The sequence below is a fragment of the Macadamia integrifolia genome, chromosome 4 (genome assembly GCF_013358625.1).
Source record: "Macadamia integrifolia cultivar HAES 741 chromosome 4, SCU_Mint_v3, whole genome shotgun sequence".
NCBI lineage: Eukaryota > Viridiplantae > Streptophyta > Magnoliopsida > Proteales > Proteaceae > Macadamia > Macadamia integrifolia.
The window spans coordinates 6,326,223-6,352,598 of record NC_056560.1 but is presented as its reverse complement, the minus strand read 5'-3'; the positions used below and the strand labels follow the sequence as shown (position 1 = coordinate 6,352,598).

The 26,376-nt window shown below is 36.5% G+C and overlaps 2 protein-coding genes and 1 non-coding gene across 3 annotated transcripts; 2 read left to right on the top strand and 1 right to left on the bottom strand.

Moving 5' to 3' along the window:
- The first annotated feature begins 16,395 nt into the window (after positions 1 to 16,395).
- TRNAL-AAG lies at positions 16,396 to 16,476 on the top strand. Its single transcript has one exon. It is a non-coding gene; the product is annotated as a tRNA-Leu (tRNA).
- Positions 16,477 to 19,008: 2,532 nt separating this feature from the next.
- Positions 19,009 to 21,823, top strand: LOC122076091. Its single transcript, XM_042641383.1, has one exon. It carries the CDS (start codon positions 19,484 to 19,486, stop codon positions 21,488 to 21,490), a length of 2,007 nt encoding a protein of 668 aa, XP_042497317.1. The 5' UTR covers positions 19,009 to 19,483; the 3' UTR covers positions 21,491 to 21,823.
- An 895-nt stretch (positions 21,824 to 22,718) lies between these two features.
- LOC122076005 (ubiquitin-related modifier 1 homolog 1) lies at positions 22,719 to 26,040 on the bottom strand. Its single transcript, XM_042641258.1, has 4 exons — positions 25,768 to 26,040; positions 23,464 to 23,539; positions 23,256 to 23,338; positions 22,719 to 23,055 (listed from the first exon to the last, which is right to left on the bottom strand). Exons 1-4 carry the CDS (start codon positions 25,788 to 25,790, stop codon positions 22,938 to 22,940), a joined length of 300 nt encoding a protein of 99 aa, XP_042497192.1. The 5' UTR covers positions 25,791 to 26,040; the 3' UTR covers positions 22,719 to 22,937.
- Between the last annotated feature and the right edge of the window lie 336 nt (positions 26,041 to 26,376).

Below are 26,376 nucleotides of genomic sequence, written 5' to 3'. Positions count from 1 at the left end.
GAATTGGGTATTGGTATCGAATTAAGGATAAACTGTTTAAAAAAAAAAAAGCGATAAAATAATTTTATACATAAATGACAGAGAGGTTATTTCATGTGAGGACAAGAGAGTACTATCCACCATCGGCTAGGCTTTTTAAATTATTTGATAAAAACAAAACAGCTCCGATGTATTAAATGAAAGAAGACACCATGACACCTTGTACATCTCAAAAGTCAAATTTTAGATCCCAAATTGGATGGCACACTATGTATTATTTAATTTTCAACCTTTTTTTTCTCCAATTGTCTAAGATTTGTTCACATAATTTTGACAAATGGAAAGATTTATTTTTGGTTTAAGATTAACACTACATCCCAAAGAAATTTGGGCCCTAATCCACCCACCTCATTGCATAAAATCAATTACAAAAGAAACCTTTACCTAACTCTATCCACCTCTATAATTTTTGCTTTTCATAAAAATATTTTTTATATACTTTCCAATTGATTGAACTTTAACCATAAAAATCCTTTTGTTCTATCAAATGCAAGGCAAAGTTAAGTTTACTACTTCACTGTCAACTTTCCTCCTTTGTCTTGTCTAGCATTTCCTTCCATACGAAGGAAGAGAACTATATATAAAAAATAAAAATAAAAATAAAACATGGGCAACTAAAAGGTTAAGAAGAATTGTAGGAGAAAAAAAGCATTCCCTGATCGTATGGTTTCTATTCCAACGTGGGGACTAATAAGAGGGAACACATGGATATCAACAAGGATGGGAGCATCATTTCGCTGTCCAGTGTGTCTGGACACATGTGACCAAACGTTCATTTTCCCAAAATTTTATGACAACTATTCTCTTTTATTTTGTTCAAAGAAAAACTATGGTTATATCATTCCAGTCACTTTCCACTTCGAGGAATATTGAGCAAGTTGATTTTTTCCTTTTTTGATGCACAAGTTGATTGACATCATGCTTTTAGCAATTAGATCCTGATCTAGGGTATCGTTTTATTCGAATTGGTCAAGTTTGAACCTCATTTGGCTGATTCTGATATTCTTTCTTTTGAATTGTTCATTATTCAGTCTTTTGGTCGGAAAAATAGTAAAAAATCAATCAAATTTATCTCTTGTACCAAAATCTCTAATTTATTGAATAAAAAAATCACATTTTGTGTGAAAATCCTTATTTTTCATTCCTACGCTCAATTTCTAGAATCTCAGCTGATCCAATTCAGATTAAAATCGATGGAGATCATTCCATATCTGATCTTAATTTATGCTTAACCTTGGCTTGGCATAAATTAATGACTGCATCACAAATTAATCAAATATGCTTAATAGTTTGATCCCCTAAACCTAAAAGACAACCCCACCCCCAATAGAGTCCCAATCGGATTACACAATGAAATTGTTAGGCCAACAATGATGTGACTTCCTAACTGTTGGTCATGGGTGGATTCAGGCCTTCATGGGTGAGGTCCCACACCTCCAAAATTTGAATAAAGTTTAAATCTAAGCCGTGCAGATTGGAGGTGGTGCCCATCTCACATCCCTATCTGTGGGTCATAGATTCTCTCTTTCCTCTTGATAATTTTTTTCTCTCCTTTGTAATATCGATGTTTGTTGTTCTTAAATACCATGCGATGTTCCCTCCTATGTTTCATTGACTGAATTAAAGAAAACTATCATTTCCAATTGGTGGTTCACTGGTTCCATAAAGTGGGCCATCTCATAAGTTGGTAATCCCCAAACCTATTGGATCCTAATTTTGAACTATACTCTGTGAGTGAGAGAGAGAGAGAGAGAAGTTATCTCAACACATTAAGGGAAGATGCAAGAAAATTAGAATCTGAAAAAGAAAAAATAATAAATAAATAAAAAAAAAGGATTATGAAAAGAAGGAGAAAATCAAAACCAGAATTTAGGAGGAGATAAGAAAAGAAGCATCATATTTTGTTACTTTGTTTCCTCCACATCTAAGTAAAAGTAAATACAACCCACATGATCGAAGAAATAGAAGCTACAGACATCTCTTCTCTTTCTCTCTCTTCATCATCTAATGAGTATATCTAATTTTCTCTCTCTATATATATCATAGATATATGGACATCCAGACAATCTATTTTTAAATTTGGGATTTTTAAGCACTAAGCAGAGGTGGCACCTCCTTGGTGGACATCGAGCAAGGTGGGTTTAGTCTTCAACCAACCCGGAGAGAGAATCCCTCTAGGGATGACCTTGGAGTCCCCAAAAGAGACCTGCTTCTCAGTCACCTGAGCTGTGGTGGTGGTGGTGGTGGTGGTGTCTTCATATATGGTATCAAGCTTTATCTCCATTGAGTTAACCCTTCTGATGCTTATCATCTTCGGTGGTGCTTTCTCTATCATCGTCTCATACTTCCCCTTTGCTATAGCCGTCGCCGTCGTCGCCGCCACTACCACCGCCGCTGTCGCCTTCCCCGTCTCCATCTCCTCCTCCTCGGAATATTAAGGCTTTCGCAATCAAGTTGGGCCAAATTGGGTGTTTGGCTTTTGAAAAAAACGTTAGAATTTCTTCATATATATATATATATATATATATAATCTTGGGCTCTGGGACTGGATGGCGTGGGTCTTGGGCCGCTTAGCCTGGCAACCGGTAATAGCCGGTTAATGAAGGTAGTCGGCATTCTCTCAGTCGGTGGTCCCTTTACATCGTAAATCGAGTGCCTGGGTCTTTATTGTCCATTATAGGAATAAATGAATCCAGACCGTTTAAAAGGGTGGGACCTATATGGGCCCCACTAATCTTCGCCTCTTATCTAGGAAAAAGGCTATATGGGGTCATCCTTATCCGGACTGGAGTAGAGTAGAGAGGAAGAGGACTGAGCTGCAGTTGCCTGGTCGGTCCAATGGAGGTGAATGATTTGATGTTGAACACTATATCTGATTCCATCAGTTGACACGTGGATTATGAAGTGGATGAGATGCATTTTTTAGTAGGACCCACACTGATATGCGAGGAGGCACACTTGTTAATGTGAATGTGTTGTCAGGTTTTGCACTTTTATCCTCTTTGCAAAGGCTTAGTGGATCATATGGATCTGATGTGGATGATGTAATTAGAAACTGCGTGAAGCATGTCCGAACCAGTTTTTTGTCTTAGGAAATGATTGTACAAGGAATGTAGTTGGTGTTGGTGATAAGGAAGCCTAAACAGTCTTAGTTGAAAAATCAACTTAAGATATACGTATGGGGGAGGGTTTCCTTTCTAGGGCAATCTAAGAACGAATCGATACATTATATTAATTAGAGGTTGAAAAATGATATTATCTACATAGAATTTACATCATCATAATAAGATAGAGAGAGTGTCAATATCGACCCCAGTGTAGCAATCTTTTACTTTGTTCGTCTATGTTTCTCATGCTCAGACACATAAGAAAATGGAGACAGGGGTAAGGGTGCCCTTTCACAATCCACCCCCACTTTCCCCCCTGTGTGCGTGTGTGTGTGATGGATCGTTATAATGCCAGGTTGTAGGAAATTGAATAATCCATTAATTAAGGGGATTTAGTGGAAAGAGAGTGTGAAGTCCACAGGTGAGATCAATGTGAGAGGGTGTTCGTAACAATTTGCACACTGAGGTTGTGATAATGTTCATATATTAATAACCTTCCATTTGATAATTCCAAAGGAAATTAGGAATGACAACACTGTAAATTCTGGAAATATCTAGGAAGGTTTAATTTATTCCATATCTGACCATGTCAAAATATTGTAAAATCATAACAATTGGACTCTTAAATATGTGTATGAATCTGTAATAATGTTCAAAAGTAATTTTGGTTTATATGAATATTCTTAAGATACCATATCTAATACATATTTATGTGGATTTTTGTTTTCATAAAATAAAAAAAAGGTGGAGTATTAATTTCACAAGGTTCAAACCTCACCAAGACACTAATTCTGCCACATGGACAAATATATGTCAATTTTGATCATCGGATAGAAAGGACATCGTGTAGATTAGCAATGTGTCAAAATTCTAGTTTAATTCAATTGAATACTCATTCATGTATTGGCATATGCATCCCGTTCATTCTTCTATTACTAAGCAAGAACAAACGGTTCATATAAGAAAAATCATGAAAATAGATGGCTCAGATATGTCTCGAGACTTCCAAAAACATCACAAACACTTGTGACACTAACTTACAGTTTCTCGTGTGGAACTTGGAGAATGGACATGAAAATGATATTTATTATAACTAAATAGCAGTTTGGAAGTATAATAAATATTTTAATTATTGTTGTATTATTTTAATTCAAGTTCTTATATATGTTAACACAATAACAATTCGTGAAGTGTACAAAATCATTAGAATTTTTTTTTGAAAAAAAAAATTCATTAAAATAATGACATCTAAAAGTTTCCTGAGTCCACATTCTCTGCAGCGAGCAATGGGGTGCGATGAGCATTGAATAGTTAAAGCTGGGCACGCGCTCCAAGAGGCTCCCAGACACCCGAAGCTTATTGCATCGGTGCAATGGTTGTAGACAATTTTCACACAAGTTTCTCTTAGAAATTTTATGAAGTAAAAATCAATACATATTTATCTGGGAGAGAGTTCCCCGAAAGGAAGCATGGCTCCTACAATGGGAACACATGTGGAAACATCGATAGTCGGAGGATTTTTGTCTTTCATAAGGGTTAGGGTCGTCATTTCACCCCCTATGGACGTAGGGACTACGTTGCCTTCAGAAATTTTTTTGACTATTTATAGTACGAGAAGTGTTCTAACACCCAATGCAAAGATATCCAAGATGGTTTGATGCAATGAGTATTGTTGAAGAACCGTCAGCTTAATTTGCTTTTATATTTTTTTGAATAAAAATCTGTATTAAACTAAATTGATATGCTGCTTAAATTAGACTTTCTGTAAATTTATGTGTAAGCTTCATACTACCACATCATGATAAATGCATTTGCACTGAGATTTATTAATTAAATGTATAGATATGGTGACACTGAAAGCATGGCCATAGAAAAAAAAATATTAACAACTTAAGTGCCACCTGAGATATTTAGACCATATAGGGTCCCTTAATGGACCATATGAAGAAAACACTACCCACTTAAGATTTTCATTATATCTAATTAATAGTACTATAAATAAAGGATAAACCATATTTTAATTATAAGACACTATCTTCTAAAATATGACTTTACCAAAAAAAAATCTTCTAAAATATGCATTAATTAGAAATTCTAATTAGCAGTTGTTAATTAAAATATCAAAAATTCTTAAAATTAAATAACCTTGAGGATTTGATAGAAAGCATGTCCACCAACTTTCTAAATTAATGGAGTCTGACTCTAAAGAATATCTAGATTAAGTGATGCCTAGAAGTTTTTTTTTTAGATGTTACATTAATACATTCTATGGATACCCAATAATATTCTTGATATAAGGAAGATATTGCTCTCTTTAGATGGAGGAACCTGAAAACCTAATCACGACGCAATAAAGTAAATAAAATTAATTACACAGTCACAACACAACGATTTATATGGCTCAACAAGATTACCCACATTGACGGTGAAGTAAGAACTGCTTCATTAATAGTGGAGAATAGGGTTACAAGCTTTATTCCTCACACTTCCTATCTGGAGAGAATTCTCTCGCTAAAAATTTTGGGCATAATAGATATAGATCTGATTTACTAAAATACCCATGTAACCCTAATGTCATCGAGCCCTACAAGCTTTTAACATACTTTCGAAGTTAGTTCGCAAACCGATGCCAAATAATAAAAGACATCCTATCCCTAAGCATATATACCGCCATAGCTTCACTCGCTGCTTATTCCTTCATTCATCTCCTCCGGCCACCCCAGTGCCTTATAAAGCTCTTCGCATGATGGGTCCATCCATGGCTGCAAAACCCACAACCAATTCACCCAGTAATGCAGGGAGGCTTCCCGGTTTGGTTAATTTGGCTAAGTGAACCAGTTGTAGGCAGCTTTCCTTGGCAGGTCATGATAATCACTCGCCAAGGGAGAATTGCCCTCCGACTGTTTCAGCTTAATTCTTGTCATCCCCAACTATGCTCAACTACTGCTTATATATCTTCTCATGCATTCACAAGGTAATTTGATATGATCACCAATTAATACTTCGATCAGTCAGTTCTTTTCTTGTGTTACAATTCCTTATTGATCTTACAATTTCCTTTTATCTTGCAACTTACCATCAATGTAAATCAGTACTGATGGAAACATAAAGCATATTGTCTTATGGGATGTACAGCTCCTCCCCCCATGAATTTGTTCCTTCCTGATCAACTACCTCATCACCCCGACTTTGTGAATGTACATCTATCAATATATTGGATGGGCTCAATTAAGGCTCTCTTTAGTTTGATTTCTATCTGTATTTATTTGATTTATTTCTATTTTTATAAGTGTTTGGTATAATTTGTAGCACTTATTTATATTTATAATAAATTAGAATAAATCACAAATTACTCTCAAGCTATTTGTGATTTGTGGCAACAAATCATTTATGTTGATTTTTGCTATCTTAAATGAGCATGTGTGCTAAACTACTCAAAATCAATGGTAAATAGATAACTTCAGTATTTTTTATACTTTTCCAATAAAAACCCCAAATCCTATCATCGAAGCTCGAAGCTCGAAGCTCGAAGCTCGAAGCTTAAGATGAAAACTGGAACTTATTTTCTCATCATTTAATCTATTTTATAAATAGTAACCAAACGAATACTATTTGTGGTCCATAATTTATTGTCACAAATAATTTTTAAAAAATAGTTAATAAATACAAATAGAAATCATACCAAAGAGATCCTAAGCAATAGATCACACAAGTAATTATAAGGTTGCTCCACTGCGCTTTAATGGTTGCGGGTTATCCCCAAAGGGGTACCTAAGTTGGTGAGGGACCTTCGTATCAGAAAGCGTGTGGTTTTGAGTTTGAATCATCTTATCTATTTAGGGCCACTCACACGGGGGTATTTAGTACTCTTCACTGTTTTCGGTGAAAATTGAATGGTTCTCATTCAACCCTGATATGACCTGATCCATGTGATTTTGGGATCAGTATAGGCCCATGAAACTAGTCAAGCCAAAGGCTTAAATATCAATTATTGACCAAAAAAAAAAAAAAGGGTGATCATAAGTTAGAGTCAAGAAAGAATATATACATTATGATCCTTCCTAGACCCACTAGTGATAGGAGTTTTGTGCATTGAATATACCTTTTTAACACACAAGTAAATTATAAGGGTATCTCACCCTCCTGAGTCCCTGACATGACGCAAAAAAAAAAAGTTGTCTGCCAACAGGATAGTCCATACCATTGTTAGTTAAAACGGGAACGGCAAAAAAACATAAGCGTACGGTACGGGTTTTAAACAGATAAAAACGTTGAACGGTACGGTCAAAAAAAGGTCAAAAAAACAGGGAACGGCAAACGGACGGAAACGAACGGTACGAGTATTAAACGTGTAGTTTTCAAAAAAACGAAACCAAAAAAACGGTAGTATACTCATGCAATTTGAGAGATTATTACCTGTATACATGCATCTAATATTCTAAAAGCTCTAGGAGTCCCAAGATAAAATAGCCCAATGGGTTACAAGAAAATGAGATGTTAGCTTTAGCTTCTTTTTACTCATTGGACTATAAGAAGATGAGATTTTTTTCCTATAAATATTATGGAGTTAAAAATAAAAAACCAAGTACCATATTGTCTTCACTCTTCACTTTTACTAATAGGTTTTTATTTTTATTTTTATTTTATTTTTTTTTTTAAATTAATTTTTTTTTTACAAAATTCCTATTTTACCCTTAAAAAACGGATACGCGTTTAAAACGGCCGTTTTAAACGCGTTTTAAACGGATTCTTTTGCCGTTTCTGTTTTTTCCCGTATTGTATGGAAGCATACGGCAAAACGCGTTTTAAACGGCAAAAAAACGCGAACGCGTTTTAAACGCGTTTAAAACGCGTTTTAACTAACGGTGGTCCATACTCGTTTCCTTTTTCCTTCCAAAAAAAAAAAAAAAAAAAAAAAAAAAAAAAAAATCTATAGGGAGAGGAGTGTTGTCCTTTAAAACATGGACTATGTGTAAACCTGGAAATGCCACACGGCTAAGTGTTCCTTTTCCTCTAAAAAACAAATGAGCTTTTGGTTCACACTTCACACCCCTCCCTCGACATTGGATGTGATAATCATAGAAAAATTTTGAATTTGAGATATGTTGACTATTTATTGCAATATCGATTAGTTTTGTACTAAAATCAAGAATTTGGGATGGCACATAACTAATTTTTAATTAGAGATATTCAATTTTAATGCATTAAAATGCATTTTCCCACTAACTTACCTTTTCTTCATGCACTCCAAACTATGTTGTTGAACCAAATTTTTTACTTAATGTAGCATGAAATTTGGCTTTTAGAGAGTTGACTCATTTTATAATAATTTAAAACACCTTCTAGCTCCAGTACCTAAAAAAAAAAAAAATTTATGGAGGTGATATAATAATGTAAAACACTTCCTTCTCAGATGCTGTTTTCTTCGGAGAACCGTAAGTCTGTATTGGTTTTCAAGTAAAAACCACATAAAATAAAATAATTCTGATATGATCCCTATTGAAAGATGAAATTTTACTTGAAAATAATAATTTTAAGTTGTTTTTACCCTGTTGCAATCAGAACCAAGAAGAAAAGTGAAAAATAAATAAATAAATTTTTATGTCTATTATTGTGATCCTAATTTAAGCGATATTGGATATAAAATCTATTCTCTAACTATTTAATAGTTTTAACTATAAAGATGAAAGATCCTAAATATATATATATATATATACTAGTAAAAATACACATGCAAATGCACATGGGGTAGTCTCCTTTAAGCTTCCTTCTCTCTGCTAGTAAGCGCATACATTTTACTATGCTGTTATTAATCATCTAGATACTTCTTTTAGTCCCATCTCACTCGGGGTGTCAATTTGCGGCCCGACCCGACTAAATCGATCGGAATCGACCGTTTATAGACTGGTCCGGCCCAGACCATTTATTAAACGTGTCGGGCTTAAGGATTAAAGTATCGGTATCGGTCACCGTATCGGTCGGTCAAAATTAAGATACGTATCGGAGGGTATCGTATCGTATCGGAGATACGCTAAAGATACGCACATAAATGGATAGACAAATATATTGAGTTGAAAATGTTCAAAATGATGAGGTTTGAGTTTCTTACAGTTTTTTCTTTTCTCATTGCCATTGCCACTATGATGAGTGCCGTGAAAAGTGTCGTGGTGGTTCAAATCCTTGGCTAGGACCTTCTTCTTCAATAGGACCAACTACGATGATATTCTGCACTTGTCGAATATAGGCACAATATTTACCCTAGTCGAAATATTTATGGTAGTGGGTCTCCCATTCATTGTAGAAAAATTAAAATTTTTTTTATAGAAGTTGTATATTAAATGTTTTTAAAGAACATATAAAAAATCAACAAAGTGTGGACCAATATATTTGAGTAGATCTAAGAAATAAAAAAAAAAATTTGAAACCCTCACTTTTTTGGGGAAAAAATGTGGGTTTCATTTGAAATCATGTATTTAGTAATTATAAGTTATCACATTATTTTTAAGAGTTGAATGAACTAAATTTTCTAAAAAAAAAAAAAAAATTGGGGATTTTTCTTTTTTTTTTTTTTAAATTAATTTCGGAATAAAAAAATAAAAAATATATATATTTTTTTGAGAAAAATAAAAAATTTCCATGGAAGTTGTAGAACACTTGTTTTTACATAACATATAAAAATCTAGAAAACTGTTGGTGAGAGTGTGAAGTGTTTGTTTCAAACAACAAAAAATTCACACTTAAGTAGCCGTATCGTACCGTATCGGTAAGATACGGCTACTTAAGTGTGATACTGCACGATACCTTCGATACGTACCGATACGGTACTGATACGAATCGATACTCTCGGGAATTTTTAGATTTTTAAAAGTTCGTATTGTAGAGTATCGTACGTATCGGTACTGATACAGTACGGCATGATACGATACGTACGATACGCCGATACACAAAAAGAGGCCCAAAATTCCCAGTAGCGTATCGGTATGTATCGTGCCGATGCCTACCGATACGGATACGTATCGACCGATACAGCATGATACCCATCGATACTTAAAACCATGGTCGGGCTTGAGCCCGGCCCGTTTATAAATGGTCGGTCTTGATTTTGCTACTTGGACAGTCGGGCGCCCGACCGAGACCAATCGAATAACGCCCGACCGAGACCGGCCTATAGTGCACCGACTTGGCTCGACCCTTTAATGATTGTAAAATACCTATTCTACCCCCCAAATTAAAGAATAAAAACTAAAAAGTAAAGACATGTTCACATTTTAAATAATGGTTATATTTGGTATCATTTATTGATTTATTTTCATTTTTTTGGGCTTGCATGAGTGGGCCGGAATATAAGAGCACATTTTAAAGAGGGCCCGTTTAAAAACCAGTTAAAGCCCGTTTAACATTAAACATGTCCGTAGCCCAGTTAAGGTCCGACTAAAGCCCGATTAAGGTAGCCCGATTATAGCCCGAGGCCTACTGACCGACCGAATATAAAGTGTATCATGCCCTCAATAACTAAGCCCGATTAATTAAATGGGGAGACACGGTGTAGCCTTTGAAAGTCTTCAAGCCCGATTAAGCCCGACCGAAACCGAACCGGCCCGACCGGTTGACACCCCTACATCTCACCATCGAGAGAGAGAGAGAGAGAGAGAGAGAGAGAGAGAGTAAAAATAGTTGGTAATTATTGTCGTAATATTATTTCATTCTATTTTGTAGAACTTTGGGTTTAATGAAGATTATTTTCATTTTTCACTATGTGGGAGTACAATTCCTGCCTATAGTTCACTAATGGAAGGGTCCCATATATGTGAACAAGACAAAATGCTTCAGGCTCAAAAAATAAGAATCTTCAGAGGCACAACAATTCCCCTTCATATTCCTCACCCAAGTTTTAGTTAGTAAGTACATTTGACAATGATATAAGGGATCATGTAACTCCAATCCTTTGCTTGGTCATCAGTGTAGTTGTGCCCAGCTTCTTATTCCTACCTGATAGAAATATACGGAAAATAAGAAATGCATTAGTTTCACTGATCAATTGATGCATTCCAGAGGTGTGTAGTATACATCATAGGAAAATTAATTGCTTAAAAAAATAAAAAACTAAGAGAATGAATTCAGAGCTACAACTTGGTTGGACCCAAGGAGTAATCTGTATTTTGAGGTACAAGAATTCATCTTTTCCTACAACCCCCTTATTTATTATTTTTTTAGGCGGGGGCGGGGGCGGGGGCGGGGGCGGGGGGGGGGGGGGGAGGGGGGAAGGGGTTGGTTATTGAACTAACACCAAAGCAAGATAAACATTCATCCTGTTGTAGGATCCTGGTTTTATTGGTCACTAAGGTTTCTATTTTTACTGTTCAAGTAATAAACAGAAAAGGTCCCCCCTACGAAACATGTTAGATTAAGAGAATACAATCATCCAAGAATGTAAATAACCAAAATATGCCGTAAAAAAAAATTGATTCATTCAAAATATCGTCTAGAGCCAACAATGGTGGCTCTGGCTTTCTCTCCTCCAAAAGGTAATGAAATTGTTTAATTGCATTTTCTTCACTCAGGCCGGACTCTCTAAGGTGGGCATCCTCGAAACAGTTACAAAGAATATTTTATCCTTGAATATACCTGTAACAAACAAAGTATATGAAAGTTGAAATATTGCTAGTAGGAAATGACAAAGAATAGAGTTTGCACCAAGTTAGTAGGAAATGTTGTTCTTCCTTTGTCAGGATAGAACCCAAGATGATTCCATTTGCCATTTTCTGTTTTCCTCTATTTTGTAGGCTCCTCCCTCTTATGATTCTAAATCCTAAACTCACAAATTTCAAATCTATCTCAGATAGATAGTCTCTTCCATTAGAGTTGCAGAGATAGTATTTATATAAATTGTCGAGAGAGAGGGCATAAAATCCCCAAATAATGGTTCTACCTCTTTTTTTTTTTTTTTTAATGGATAGAGAGAAACCTAATAATTACTTCCCTCCCCATAATTGTTCACTCCCTCACCACCCTCTCTCTCTCTCTCTCTCTCTCTCTCTCTCCATTCATATTTATTTTGTAAATCTCTCCATAATTATTTTGTCAAGGGGATGTTTAAAAAAAAACCTTTAATAATTAGGAATCAAATCGTGGGATCATTATTTGGGGATTTTATTATTATGTCATTACAAAAAATAATAATAATCAAACGTGGAGCACAAAGGTGGGGGAGAAAAAATAGGAAGATTTAAGGAGGTAATTATGGAGAGATTTACAAAATTAAATATGGGTGGAGAGAGAAAGAGAGAGAGATTTAAGGAGGAGCAAATGATTTGATTCCTAATAATAATTATTATTATTAATTTTAAACCGCCCTCTATTGTGTGTTATTATGTGCCCATGATTTGATTCCTAGTCATTAGGGTTTATTTCCTTTAAAACCTCCCTATCCCCAAATAAATTTGTTTTCCAATGTTTGGGGCTTTCTAGGAATGTTAACATTGAATTTAAATATTTAATTATGAGGGGTAACCATGAGGTGAGGTGGCAAGTTGAATTAAGACTTTCATAATAACAATTTTGTTTCCAACGTTTGGGGGTTTCTAGGAATGTTAACATTGAATTTAAATATTTAGTTAATATTTAGAGAAAGAGAGAGATCATTTTTTTTCCATCTTCCATTTTGAGGGTTTTTTTGGTCATTTGGAATCTTTTTAATTATAGAGAGAGAGAGAGAGAGAGAGAGAGAGAGAGAGAGAGAGAGAGAGAGAGAGAATTATTATTTTTTTACATCTTCCATTTTGCGGGGTTTTTTGGTCATTTAGAAATTCTTTTTGATAGATGTCAATGGTTTTTTTTATCTTTTTGAAAATGTATACCAAAGACAGGGAGTACGTACTTTTTAATTGTAGTATTATATATATGGGAAAATGACAAGTATGCTAGCAGGTCACCTAGGAATTAGGTGTTCTAGCAATTATGGACCATTAGATTAAACATATTTAATCCATGCCATTAAGGAGTTGTAGTATGTGTACAAATGTACATATACAAATGAAGGTACAAATATTATAAAATTATTTAAGTTCAGACGCGTCAGTTGTACAGCCGTACATAACTAACATTGGTACTGGGAACATAACACATAATCTGAAGGAAAAAAATAAAATAAAACATAACACTTTCTCTGGAAAACCTAATATCTGAATGTCTAAAGTTCGTTGTTGGTCAGTGAAGAAGTTCCACAACCCTCTGTTTTTGTGACAAGAACCACACCAAAGATTATATCTTTTCACTGAACCTCCAAGAAGAGGTAGCTTGTCGGGTTATTGTCGGTCATCTCTTCACTACTAATAGAAGAAGAAATCGCATGTTTGAACCTAGTTCGCTCTCTTAACAGAAAGCCGAAGAATCAACTATATCTGTGTCCGATTAGTGGGAGAAAGTAAGCCAGAGATAGTTTCAAAATTAACAGTAAGGAGGAATTTTGTGGACACTAAGTTTTGACCTTAAGAGCCCACCTTGTTTGAATCAGTGGGTATTTTTGAATCTATGGTCAAAAATCTGTAGAACATCATCATCATCGTCGTCAAGTCTAGTATTCTCTCACTCATATTCACAAATGGTAAGGAGAAAGAGGGCTCTTGGCTCCATCATCCCTTGCTGCTCTCTTGTACACGTCCAGCATTGACCTCCGTTGAAACCGGTTCGATCCCCTGCTTCCTGCCCACCACCACCATCAATAAATCATTCTTTTCGATTTAATCCAACCCCAACAAAAGAAATTAAACATTCAATTACTAGTAATATGGGTTCTATGTTATACCATTTCGTAGTGTGGTCCATCGATGATTGATGATTTAACTTTTAACTAATCTTCAAAGTTGAATGAGTCAAAACAACATATTAGAAATTGCAAGCTTACCAGAGGAGTAGATCCAGTTGGTGAAACTAGTGGTGATCCATAATTCTCAGGAGGCTTTACTATCATGATGCTGCATGTAACCCTCATAACCTCTTTTGTCATATCATCACCATACAATCTCCCATTCCGTCCCTCCATAGCTTCTGCAAACCAAAGCTGACCCAAACAAATCAGCAATCAGAATCATAATACAAAAGATTTAGAAGACGATCCATGAGCTACCGAAGAAAAATAATCAAATCTATACCCTTCCCGGAATTGGATCGGAAACTAAAGTTGGACTCCTTCCAGAGCTAGCCAAGGCCGTTATCTAGCCGAGGTCCGGTGACTGTGTCGGCCCAAAGCTTGTCGAAGAGACCCATGATATAAAGAGTATATGTATTTTAATCTCCTAATACAAAGAGTATAGTATGATTTAGAGTTTTAATAGTGTATTTTGACAGATTCAGTTCATTTTCCCCTATAAAGTTATATGCACATTGAACGATAGAAATTAAATAAATTAAATCCGACGGTTCTCAACTCGCTAGCATATATATGCTACTTGATCTGGATCAGTTAGGTATCAATATTAGTCTCAACCGATACCAATACAATACAGCAGATACCACCAATTCAATACCTAGCTAGAACCATGCTTCTAAGGGATAGTTAGAATCCTCTTAACACTTCAAATGAGAAATCAATTTGACATTCAAGTCCTCAAGAAAATTAGATGTCAAATCAAATGTGTGCACCACTATGTTTGTAGAATGACAGCCTTGTTTGCGGATATGGTCAGCTTGTATGTCCCATGGTCTCTGAAAGCGCCATCCAACTACGTGTCAATGGAGGAGATTTTTTCTTTTCTTTTTTTCTTTAAGCTCTGTCTGAATGTAAATAAAGAAAAACAAAGGGAGATAACTTTATAAAAAATTTTAAAATTAAAATCATGATTATGTAATTAATTTAATACCTAACCAAATATGATAATTAGATAATCAAATGGATTATGATTTTTCAATTTAAAACCAAGCTATTAGGTTGAAAATTGAAGTATAATTTAATTACGAGATTGAAATCTTTTGCATTTTTACGCAATCATTGTTGATTATTATTTGAAAATTTTTATTTTCTAGTTTTCAAAATTTATTTCCCATTCCCTTCATTTCATGAACTCCTAGATGGAGTATTAAGAAAACCTTAAGTAATTATTTGTCAACAAGAAGTCCAAATTGGGTCATTTACTAACATAGTGCTTTTCTATAAGGGATAACATGCAATAAATAAACCAAATTGTTGTCCATGTTGCAAGAGGCAAAGCTTCCTAATCTGAAGAGCCCTTAGCCATACTTTACTGCTCTAGTTTTTTTCTCTAGCAGAAAATGTTCTAAATCCCTAATTGTTGTCTTTGTTGAAATGACACTGAAAATGCCAACCAATTTTTCTTTTCTTACAATTTTTTAAAATATGATTTGGTGATTTGAGGGTCTATCTGCTTGATTTTCCCTAAACACATTAGATCCTTTGATAGAGCAGCTATGGGTTCTTGCCTTTATTAGAGGTAAATCAGTTTGTGATACCATCGGGCGTTTAACGTTAATAATTTCTAAAACCTTATTCTAATTTAATGGGTTCAGTTACACAGAGATTCTAAACAAGGACGAGTGCAAGAATCCACACAAAAAGATTGACGTGTTATGGTTAATTATAATAAGTACCGGCTATCAACCTGATGCACCACTACAAATCAGCCACAGACTTATAATGACAGATTATAATAAGGTACCGACTGTCTACCTGACATACTATATAGATCAATCAAGCCAAAACGCCATACATGTTAAACGCATATGCTGCGTCGAATATGTATGTCCGTCAAACTCTGCGATTGGGTTTCCGCCAACATTGTGTCTTTCATTTTGATGAAAATGGAATAAGCAACATTCGTCTACCTCCTCTCGCATGCTTCTATAGATCCAGACTTTCATCTCTTTTGATGTTCGACACAAAACCCTCACCCTCCTGTCCCTTAATATGTGGCAAGTTCCCAGAGAATCGGATTGCATGCCAAAGGCATAACTAGAGCTATGTTTTGGATTTCAAAAACTTGAGAATTTCTTGTTTATTTGGTAAATTATTGAAAATGCGATCTGCAAGTCTTTAATTCACTAGAGAGCTTCTTTCCTACGTACCTTTCACTTTTTTTTGCCACGTGTATTCATATTTTGAAATCAATGATAGGCCGGCCACTTGGCACGTCTGTAAACCCCATCTCACCAATGATCTTCAAGCATGTATCTCACATTCATCTCCAAGTGTGTACAGCATTAAATTTACTAATTTAAAAATATAAAAAATCATACCGTTGAGATGGCCGAGTTGGTCTAAGGCGCCAGATTAAGGTTCTGGTCCGAAAGGGCGTGGGTTCAAATCCCACTCTCAACAAGCGGTTTTTTTTTTTTTTTCAACAAATTTTTTGTAATAATAAAATCTGAAGGGTAAATCCGTTGTTGAGACTCGAGGTGTCAAGCAGTCGGACCTAGTTGGGTTCGGCCAATTTCTAAGGTTGCATCATGAATAGACTTGTTCAGCCAATTTCTAGGGTTGCACTAAGGGTGTTAATTGGTTCAGTTACGACGTGGATAGTTTGATTCAATTCCATGCAAGATTTTTTAGGTAAATCAACACCGAATCATTTAATAAACTGTTTTATATATTAAAAAAATTGAAACCACCTATAAACAGTTTGGTTTAAATGGTTTTCTTACGTTTTCTAATTTTTTATCCAAACAAGTTCTTCACCTTCAAAATTTTTAGTGAAATTGATGTAAACTGTAACATTGAATTGAATTGTTTATTGTTATATGCTCTTTTTTAGTAGTTGTTTGATATAAACTTATAATTATTATTGAAATGTATGTAAACTTAACATTGAATGACTTAAACTTACTAATATATATGTTAGTTGATTTAACGTTTTATCAATAGTTTAAAATTTTAAACAAAATTGAATTACAGTTTCAATTTTAAAAACAAATTTGAACCATTTAATAAACAGTTTTGCAGTTTCTGTGTAAACAGTTCGTTTCGATTTCAGTAAACGATTTAGGTTTCAAATTCGCATCCTTAGGTTACATCGTGAACTTCCGTTTAATTGAATGGGCTTTGCTAGGGTGGGCATGATACGGTTGATAATTAGGCCATTTGGTCTTGGGATTTAATCGAACTACCATAAACGGCATTAACCGGGCTACAAACCTATCTAACTTTAAAGGGGCTTTAAACGGACCTTCTTTAAAATTGGTCTCTTAAATGGGCTTAAAGGGAAAATACAAACAAAATGAGGTTGAGATAGGCATAGCAAAGAGAGACCACATAGTTTAAATGAATTAAGCCAAAGATGGCAAGCATAGCAGCTAAAGTTACTAAAGTATACAATCTTTAACCTACAAAACTCAAATCAATTAAACTATGCATGCACAACCAAAGTTTAGCAAGTTCAAATCAATTAACTATTTCTGAATTTCAGATGAATATTCAGATAACATCCACCACCATCTCAACTGCACATGCCACAATAGCCTTAGAACTAAATACTAGTATAAAAAAAAGTAGTATTAAAGGGGTCGGGCTAGATCAAGCTTAAAGGAGTCGGTTCAAGTCAAGTTTATAAATGTGTTGGGCTGGTAGGGTGCCCATCGGACTAGGTGGCTACACCGTGTACTACCTGTTTATAAACCTATTAACCGACCCGGTCTAGATCGGGCCATAAATGTATCAGGCTTGATCGGGCTTGGAATGGACGCCCCTAGTTGAGACCCATCCCAAGTTTATTGTAGCCCTCACGCTCAAACAAAAAGGGGGGGGGGGCGCATAATGACTGCCCCACCCCGTCATGAAAGGTCAAAATCCTACCCCTCTTTATGGTTATGCTCACACTCCCATTGGCCTCCACATTGGAGAAGGGACTACATTACCTTTGAGAGAACCCTCTCCCTTCTCTATAGTATATCCTTATGCTTTAGAACATATTAGATGCCTAAAATAGGAATCTGATCTTAAAGGTGTCAACCAAGAAGGTTTTCGATATTCAGCATGGATCTATATCGATAACGGTACCAAATGTGTCAATCCTAGTACCATCATGTTTAGTTAACTTAACCAAACCTAGATTCCTGTTCTAATTATTATCGCGATGGGACAGTACCAGTTCCTAAATGGTTCTAGGCACTATAGAATAAAGAGAAGAACTTCAATGATTCCTTACTAGATGATTTCATTATTAGCCTTGTGGATATTCTCACTATCAAGAGATGTGATACTTTTTTTTTTTTTTTTTTCTATCTAATGATAAGCTGAGTTCTGCGAGCTCATACTAACCCCACAACTGGATAGACCAAATCATACCGGAGTTGAATAAGAACTATTCAACTTTCATCGATAACAATGAAGAACACTGAACACCCCGTGTGAGTGGCCCCAAGGAAGTAGATTTTTTAAAACAAATTATAATACAAAACAATGATGAGTTTTATGGTTTTACTTCAAACTTCTAAGATAACAAATAATAATTAAGAATTAATGATGACTAATTAAACAATGATCGATATAGTTTTAGTGTCATCACCAAACAAGTACATCAAACTCTATCCATAAAACATGAATATAAGAACATAAAATACCTTTTGAAATAGTATTAGTGACTCCAATTCCATCCGATAGCTATTCGATATTTTGATCCTACTACCATTGAAATTCACGTCCTATTTATTATTTGGTTCCAAAATCAAATCCCAATGCAACCGTTTATTAATGGAACAGTTCAATACCGAATTTTTCCCAACTTAAATGCAAACATTTGGTGGGACCGGGGGATGACAAAGGAAGGCGTATATCTTGGTCCCGAGTCTTCTCTCGACTTTAAAGTTCAAATTGATACTTATGTGATTGATGTGTAATCTTTCCCACCACTTGGAGATGTGAGAAACCTATTTCCACGGATTTAGTGCGTGGTATCGGATCGGGTATCGGTCAGTTTGAAAATCAATAAGAGATTGATATGGATTGACATGAATCGGCCTATATCGGACAGTTTTTCCCCGATTAGTCCATCTGGGTTTATTCCCTTAGAATCGACTGATCTCAATTATAGATGGAACCATTCAACTCTATTCCTTAATCATGAACCCAACACGCCCAAAGTAGAGGGCTTTTTCTTCCACTCAGTCCCTCACCATTGAGTCCATTTCTGTCTCTCTGTCTCTGTCGGCTGCTCCGTCCATTTAGCTAAGCTTCTCATCTTCATCTCTTCCTCAATTCAATCAACAAGTCTTCTAACACTGTAGTTCAAATATCATGCCCAGAAAACCATGAATGAAGATTGATGGTAAAGAAGCTGAACAAAGAATATTAAAAGCAAAAACAGAGGAAGTGAAGAAATATTAGGGGAGGTATGCTGCATTCAAATTTCATTAGAGAAACCCAGGAAGCTTGCTTCCATGGCTGCTTCCCAGCCCCTCTACTTGGCTCCCTAGAAGCCCCCAAGCCCACCTTTAAACCAATCAACACAGTTGCTACTTCTCGTTCTGATTTTGCTGCTGCTACAGCAGCTTCTCTCTGCCCAAACACCCAATTCACCAACCATGAGTCCCTCCCTTCATTGCCTGAGGCTCTCTCTTGCTTCACCACAGCTTATCCACTCTACTCCCAAACCCAGGAAGCCGACCAAATCCGAGCTCAACACTACTTCCATCTCTCCCTCCACAACCATGTCTGCTTCGACTACAGTGGTCTTGGCCTCTTCTCCTATTCCCAGCAACAAATTTCCAACTCAACACCTTCTTCTTCTTCTTCTCCTCCTGTGTCACCCAGCAGGCTCCAATTCCCATTCTTTGACATCATCTACAAGCCCACAACTCTGCATTCTCAGATACTAAACAGGAGCAAAGACTTGGAATTAGAATCCAGGATGAGGAAGAGAATCATGGATTTTCTCAGTATCTCTGAAACTGATTATCACATGGTTTTCACTGCCAGTGGGGAATCAGCTTTTAAGCTACTGGCAGAATCTTATCCTTTCCAATCCAATAAGAGTCTCCTTACAGTCTATGACCACAACAACGAAGCCGTTCAGGACATGATTGATAGCTCTCAGAAGCGAGGAGCTCAAGTCATGTCCGCCAAGTTTTCATGGCCGAGCCTGCACATTCACACTGATAATTTGACAAAATTGGTAGTCAGTAAGAAGAAGAAGAAGAAAAGGGGACTGTTCGTGTTCCCGCTCCAATCGATGATGACCGGCAGGCGATACTCGTATCTCTGGATGAGCTTGGCACAGGAGAATGGGTGGCACGTCTTGCTTGATGCTTGCGCAGTAGGACCGAAGGATATGGACTCATTTGGCCTCTCTCTGTTCAGGCCAGACTTCCTTATCTGCTCCTTCTTCAAAGTTTTTGGGGAGAACCCATCGGGATTTGGTTGTCTATTTGTCAAGCGATCAAGTGCTCCAGTCTTGCAGGCATCGACCACGGCTAGAAGCAGCTTAGGAATCGTCACTCTTGTCCCAGCAGAAAACCTGTCTCAATTACCCGGTGATGATTCTGATGATCACTCAAAAACCCAAGAAAAGTCTAAGCTTGAATCTGAGGAAGATGATTTAGCAACCGTAAGGTCATTCTCTAGTCCCATAAATGCTCAATCTCAGATGCATAATGGGTTGGAGCAGAGATCTTCAAACTCAAACCGGAGAAAGCAGTTGGAAATAGTAGAACATGGTGAAGCCTCTGAACCACACAAGGAACCCTTCTCATCTGAAATTGAAGAATTAGATAAGCCCATTGATTTGTTGAAACCAGTGAATACAGAGATCAATGCCTCTGGTACAGGCAAGAAGATGAGCTCTGAAATGAAATGTAAGTGTTTGGATCATGCGGATTGTTTGGGGCACAGAATCATCAGTAGTAGAGCAAGACACTTGACCAATTGGTTGATAAACGCATTGCTGAAGCTCCGGCATCCGCATCCAGAGCAGGGACTTCCACTCGTCAAAATCTACGGGCCAAAGATAAAATTCAACAGGGGACCTGCCCTGGCATTCAATGTGTTTGATTGGAAAGGGAAGAAGGTTGAACCAGTGCTTGTACAGAAGCTTGGAGACCGAAGCAATATTTCTATCAGCTGTGGATTCCTCCACAACATATGGTTCTCAGACAAGTACGAGGAAGAGAAGAAGAGTGTCATGGAAACAAGAAACCTTGAAGCAACAGGGGAGGAAGGCAAAAGGAGGAAAGAGAGAGTCGATTTGGGAATAACTGTGGTCACAGCTACAGTGAATTTCCTGGTTAATTTCGAGGATACCTACAGGCTTTGGGCTTTTATAGCTCAATTCCTTGATGCAGATTTTGTGGAGAAGGAGAGGTGGAGATACACAGCTCTTAATCAGAAGACTATTGAAGTTTAAAGCAAGCAAAACTGATTCTTTATTCTTTCAAATCTTATCAATGATAATTAGTCCCTAAATTGAACAACAAATGAAAACAAAACTCCAGAGCTCCTTTTTAAAATGTAGTGATTCTCAGTTCTGTACTACAATTAGCTGGTGATGCTTCTATCTTTCCATTCAACAATTACTGGGTTGTTATGTAAGAAGTGCTCTGAACTTTCTCTACAAGACCACGAAACCAAGCTTCTTATTTACTTCTGTTCAAATTCATGCTAGCTCCATCCTCTCACCAATTGTACTATTTATTACAGGGTAAATATGTCCATAATGGAATTCATTTCAACTTTGTAATCTCTTTCCTTGCTTTCCTCTCTCTCTCTCTCTCTCTCTCTCTCTCTCTCTCTCTCTCTCTCTCCCTCCCTTCTTTCTATGTTCCATGCCTACAAGAACCAGCACATCATATAATGATCAAATTGAAAGCAGGGGGGAAATGAATGCAGATTTCAGCTTCATTAGTATCACACTCAAGGCAAGTTATCGGAGATGTTAGTGTTTGAAGGCGAAAGCGAGAATGAAGCCACCAAGGACGCGATGACATTATTAATGTAAGCCTGCGACATGCCATTTGGGAAAGCAATCCCAATGAGTGTGAAAAGAAAGAGAGGGGATATGGAGGCAGCCTTGGTGAGCCACCACAAGATCACACAAACCAGCACCACCAGCACTACCAGCACATCCCAGATCGTGTTGGGCTTGGGCTTGCCCAGCTCCACGAAGAGTCTGATGGATGATGAGCAGGAGAGGTCCCAAGAGTACGAACGGTTGAACCCAGATCCTCTTGGCTTACTTGTCTAATTCACCGCCTTCTTCCTCTACCTTTGCCTCGTCCACCGGAGATGGAGAGCGAAACTGAAACCTTAGGTTGGGAATGGATGAAGAACAATGTGAATATTTAAATTTTTAGACCCCCTAAATAACTGATAAGTCATCTTATGAGGACAAAAAGAAATATGGTTAACTTTCTTGGTCACAAACCTCGTGTTATTCCCCAAAGTTATTTAATAGGGCTATCCAAAATTTAAAACTTATTTAAGGGCAAAGGGTAAGGCAACGAATTCCTTTTTTCCTCCAATCTTAGTTACAACAAGATTATCCGACACACATATTTTGGGGCTCTGTGCCCCATTATTTTTCTTGTGCTCTGAATGGATCTATTTCCAAAAAAAAAAATTAAGAGTTTTGAAGCTGCAAACGGCAGAAATACTGTGCCTCAATAAATAACACAGAAAATTGTTACAGAGGCGACCATGCTAAAGAAACAGTATAAACATTACTTCTTCTAAATGCTCTAATATGACAAATGCCTCTGGCAACAAGAAATTGGGCAGACCTTATGCTAAAGAAAGAATACAATCAAGTAAGTAGCAGTGGCACAATTAAAAAAGAGACCACATCTCTAAAGACTTTATCCTCCATGCAATGTCGAAATAAAAACTACCACATCCTTCTCCTCTATCGGTGAATCAAGCTGACCACTTAATTCCCAATCGCAATCATTTATGAGGACTAGAACACCAGGTCTCCTGCAAATAGTGGCATAAAAGAAAAACAAAAACTTCATTCTGTTAAAAGAAACCAAAACAATGTTCAGTACCCAAAAGGAAGAAAAATAGGAGACATAAGACAGCTATACAAAGAACAAAAAGACTTGGACTGACTGTAAAACAGTCAATCTTCACTTCAATTTAAATATGAATAAATTCAGAAATTCCCCAGAACTTACACTGTATCTCCTTTCATGAACATTTCAGGCCTCTCCTTGATCAAATTAGTACGAACCCAAGACAGCAAGTTTCTCATTGTTAACTGACAAGAACAAGTCAAAAAGCCACATAAAAAAAAAAAAAAAAAAAAACTAGAATCACACAGCAAGCAGCACTTGCATCATCTGTTTGGGCCCAAAAAAAAATCTGATAAAGAAAGATTATCACCTTCTTTTCTCCATCTGGCATATCAACATCAACCTTGTGTATCTTAACTGACTGGCAAAGAAGCTCAAGCCCACCACTGTGCAGCACGGTTATATAATAAGAAATAAGGTGTAATAGAACATCAACAAGTTAACAATAATAGCAATAGTACTAACTAAAAGAGACTAACCACAATAGAACCAATCAACACCAATACCGGTAAAAGAAACGCATAATAATAAGTAAATCACTTATGAGCAATGACTTACAAAGACCATTTTGTTTTTAATAGCCGCTATTAAAATAAATAGAAGAATACAATGCTATTTGCCCAAGACTCTTACTCTATGACATTGTAATCACATTGAGGGGTGAAAAGGCCATTATCGGCTATTACATCAGGTGTGACCATGAACATTAATTTTAATATTTTCTTATACATGGATTAGGATCTACAGTCTATTCAACTGTCACAACTGATTGTCAAAGTTGAATCAAAGACTTGAGAGACGGATAATTTCTTCAGACCCATGTCATGGAGACCTCTCATGTCATCTGGCAATCTTAGATATTTAAGCTAATCAAAGAAACCAGAGTATCTCATTCCAGTGAAAGTCTGGAACAACCAGCTCTGCTTCTGATTCCCTATCTAAGGAAAGTGAACCAAAGGGTAAACATATTTTGGTAGAAAATTCCTTCATGTAGTCTCTAGATTTGTTTTGTTCATATTATAAGATGCACTAGGAAGGGTTGTATCATATATCATTAAACACAACATTGTTCGAACGAACAAGCTTCTACTTTTTCTATTATCAGCAAAAGCCTATTAAGTTGTATAATTTCGGCTATTACATCATGTGTGACCATGAACATTTATTTTAATATTTTCTTATATATGGATTAGGATCTACAGTACTATTCGATAGTCACAACTGATTGTCAAAGTTGAATCAAAGACTTGCGAGATGGATAATTTCTTCAGACCCAGGTCCATGGAGGCCCTCTCATGTCATCTGGCAATCTTAGATCTTTAAATTAATCAAAGAAATCAGAGTATCTCCTTCCAATGAAAGCCTAGAACAACCAACTGTTCTGCTGATTTCCAAGCTAACAAAATAGTAACATATTTTGGCAAAAACTTGCTTCATGTAGTCTCAATATTTGTTTTGTTTATTATAAGATGCACACGAAAGGGTTGTATTTGTAAGATTTCCAATTAGGTGGGGTAGCATAGTCAAAGATTGTTTCAAAAACCGATTTAGTGGTGTTGACTACAGATAGAGTAAGCAGAAAGAATCCAATATTATTGGTAAGTGATTTCTATGGAGATATTGGATTCTATTAGCACATCTTAATGGTATGAAATATTTATTACTATGTGGTGGACCTAAGGTATTGTTTTCTTAATGGGGAGGAAACCCTAATTTTATTGCAGGGTTGGTCCCTACCCTCACCCCTATATATAGTTATCACTGACCAATTAAGTGAGGCTAATGATTAAAGCATAAGGGAAAGAGGGTAGACCAGACCAACAATGATCGTGTTGTGCAAAGAGCAAATGTAAAGACATTGAGGAGTTGTTACTCTTCAGTCATGGATTCAGGTATGCCTAAAACATGTCTTTGAAGTGTTTATCATGCATGCTCATCGATCTCCATGAATCGTTTCTACATTTATTTTCTATCAGTATTATGTATCATTAAACACAACATGGTTCGTATGAAAAAAGCTTCCACTTTTTCTATTATCAGAAAAAGCCTATCAAGTTGTATAATAACAAATTATTCCAGTGGAGATCCACCCAGCTGATGGACAGGGGTGGGGAAGGAAGACAACTGTTACAACACCAAATTTTGAATTTTTCCAGCCCCACTGTAAAGGTAGTTCACTAGTCATTACCCTATATGAATAGGACACAAGTGAACCCCACTGAGACTCAAAGAATCCATGAAGTTATGATTTTCAAAATGTATAGGGGTAATTCCACTCATTTACATCAGCCCAATGATTTCTAGCTCACTGGCTATGTCCCTTACATGAACTCAAAATTTGAATTTGGAAGTATCCACGACAGAGGAAATATTCCGTGCCTCTTCTGGTGTTCTTGAACAAATATAAGAACAGTAGTTTCAAACAACAAAACAAATATAGAAACCCTAATTCATAAGGAAACAATCTATTCAATGGAGTTTTGAATCGTCACTAAACATCCATATGGATAAATATAAATCATACAGATTGCAAGGATCTCAGAAGTGATGCACAGATGATAGCGTTGCAAACTGAGAGATAACTAGGGCGAAATAAAAGAGAGGAACACTATACCCGAACTCGAGAGTGAGTTGCATGACTCCAAAAAATCCTAGCCTCAGGACAGGAAGCCCAAGCCGTGTTATCCTCTTCGGACTTCGATCGAATTGTTTTCTAACAGTCCAGAAACCCTAAGTTGATCCTGTTTTGATGATGAGAGATAAAAGAAAGGTAAATTAGTTCTGCGTTTGTACCCCACTAGAAAGAGAAGCGCAACCGTGTAAGGGAAACAAGAATAAGGGTTAAGGACCAAGGAGAAGGAATCAGTCCCTCACCCCGTCACGTGACAGAGAGTAGGGGAGTGACGATGTGCAGAATGGACTATGGAGGGACCGAGAGACTAGGGAGTGGGGTGACTCCTGCACCTTGCCTTCCTGTTGGGGTTTATTCACGTGCCAACACATTGGCCATTGGATCAGGCCCACGTAATTAAAGATCCCAGGTTTCAGTCATCTCCCTTTGTTTTTTTCTTTGGTAAGAAATAGATTTATTGAAAATTAGGGTCCCTCGATTACATGCATCGATAAGTCAATGAATGAAATTAGGTCAAACTGTAAATATGTTACCGATATGATCCTCAGAAGTAAAGAGTCAAGAATGTTACATATATATGAAAAATTACAT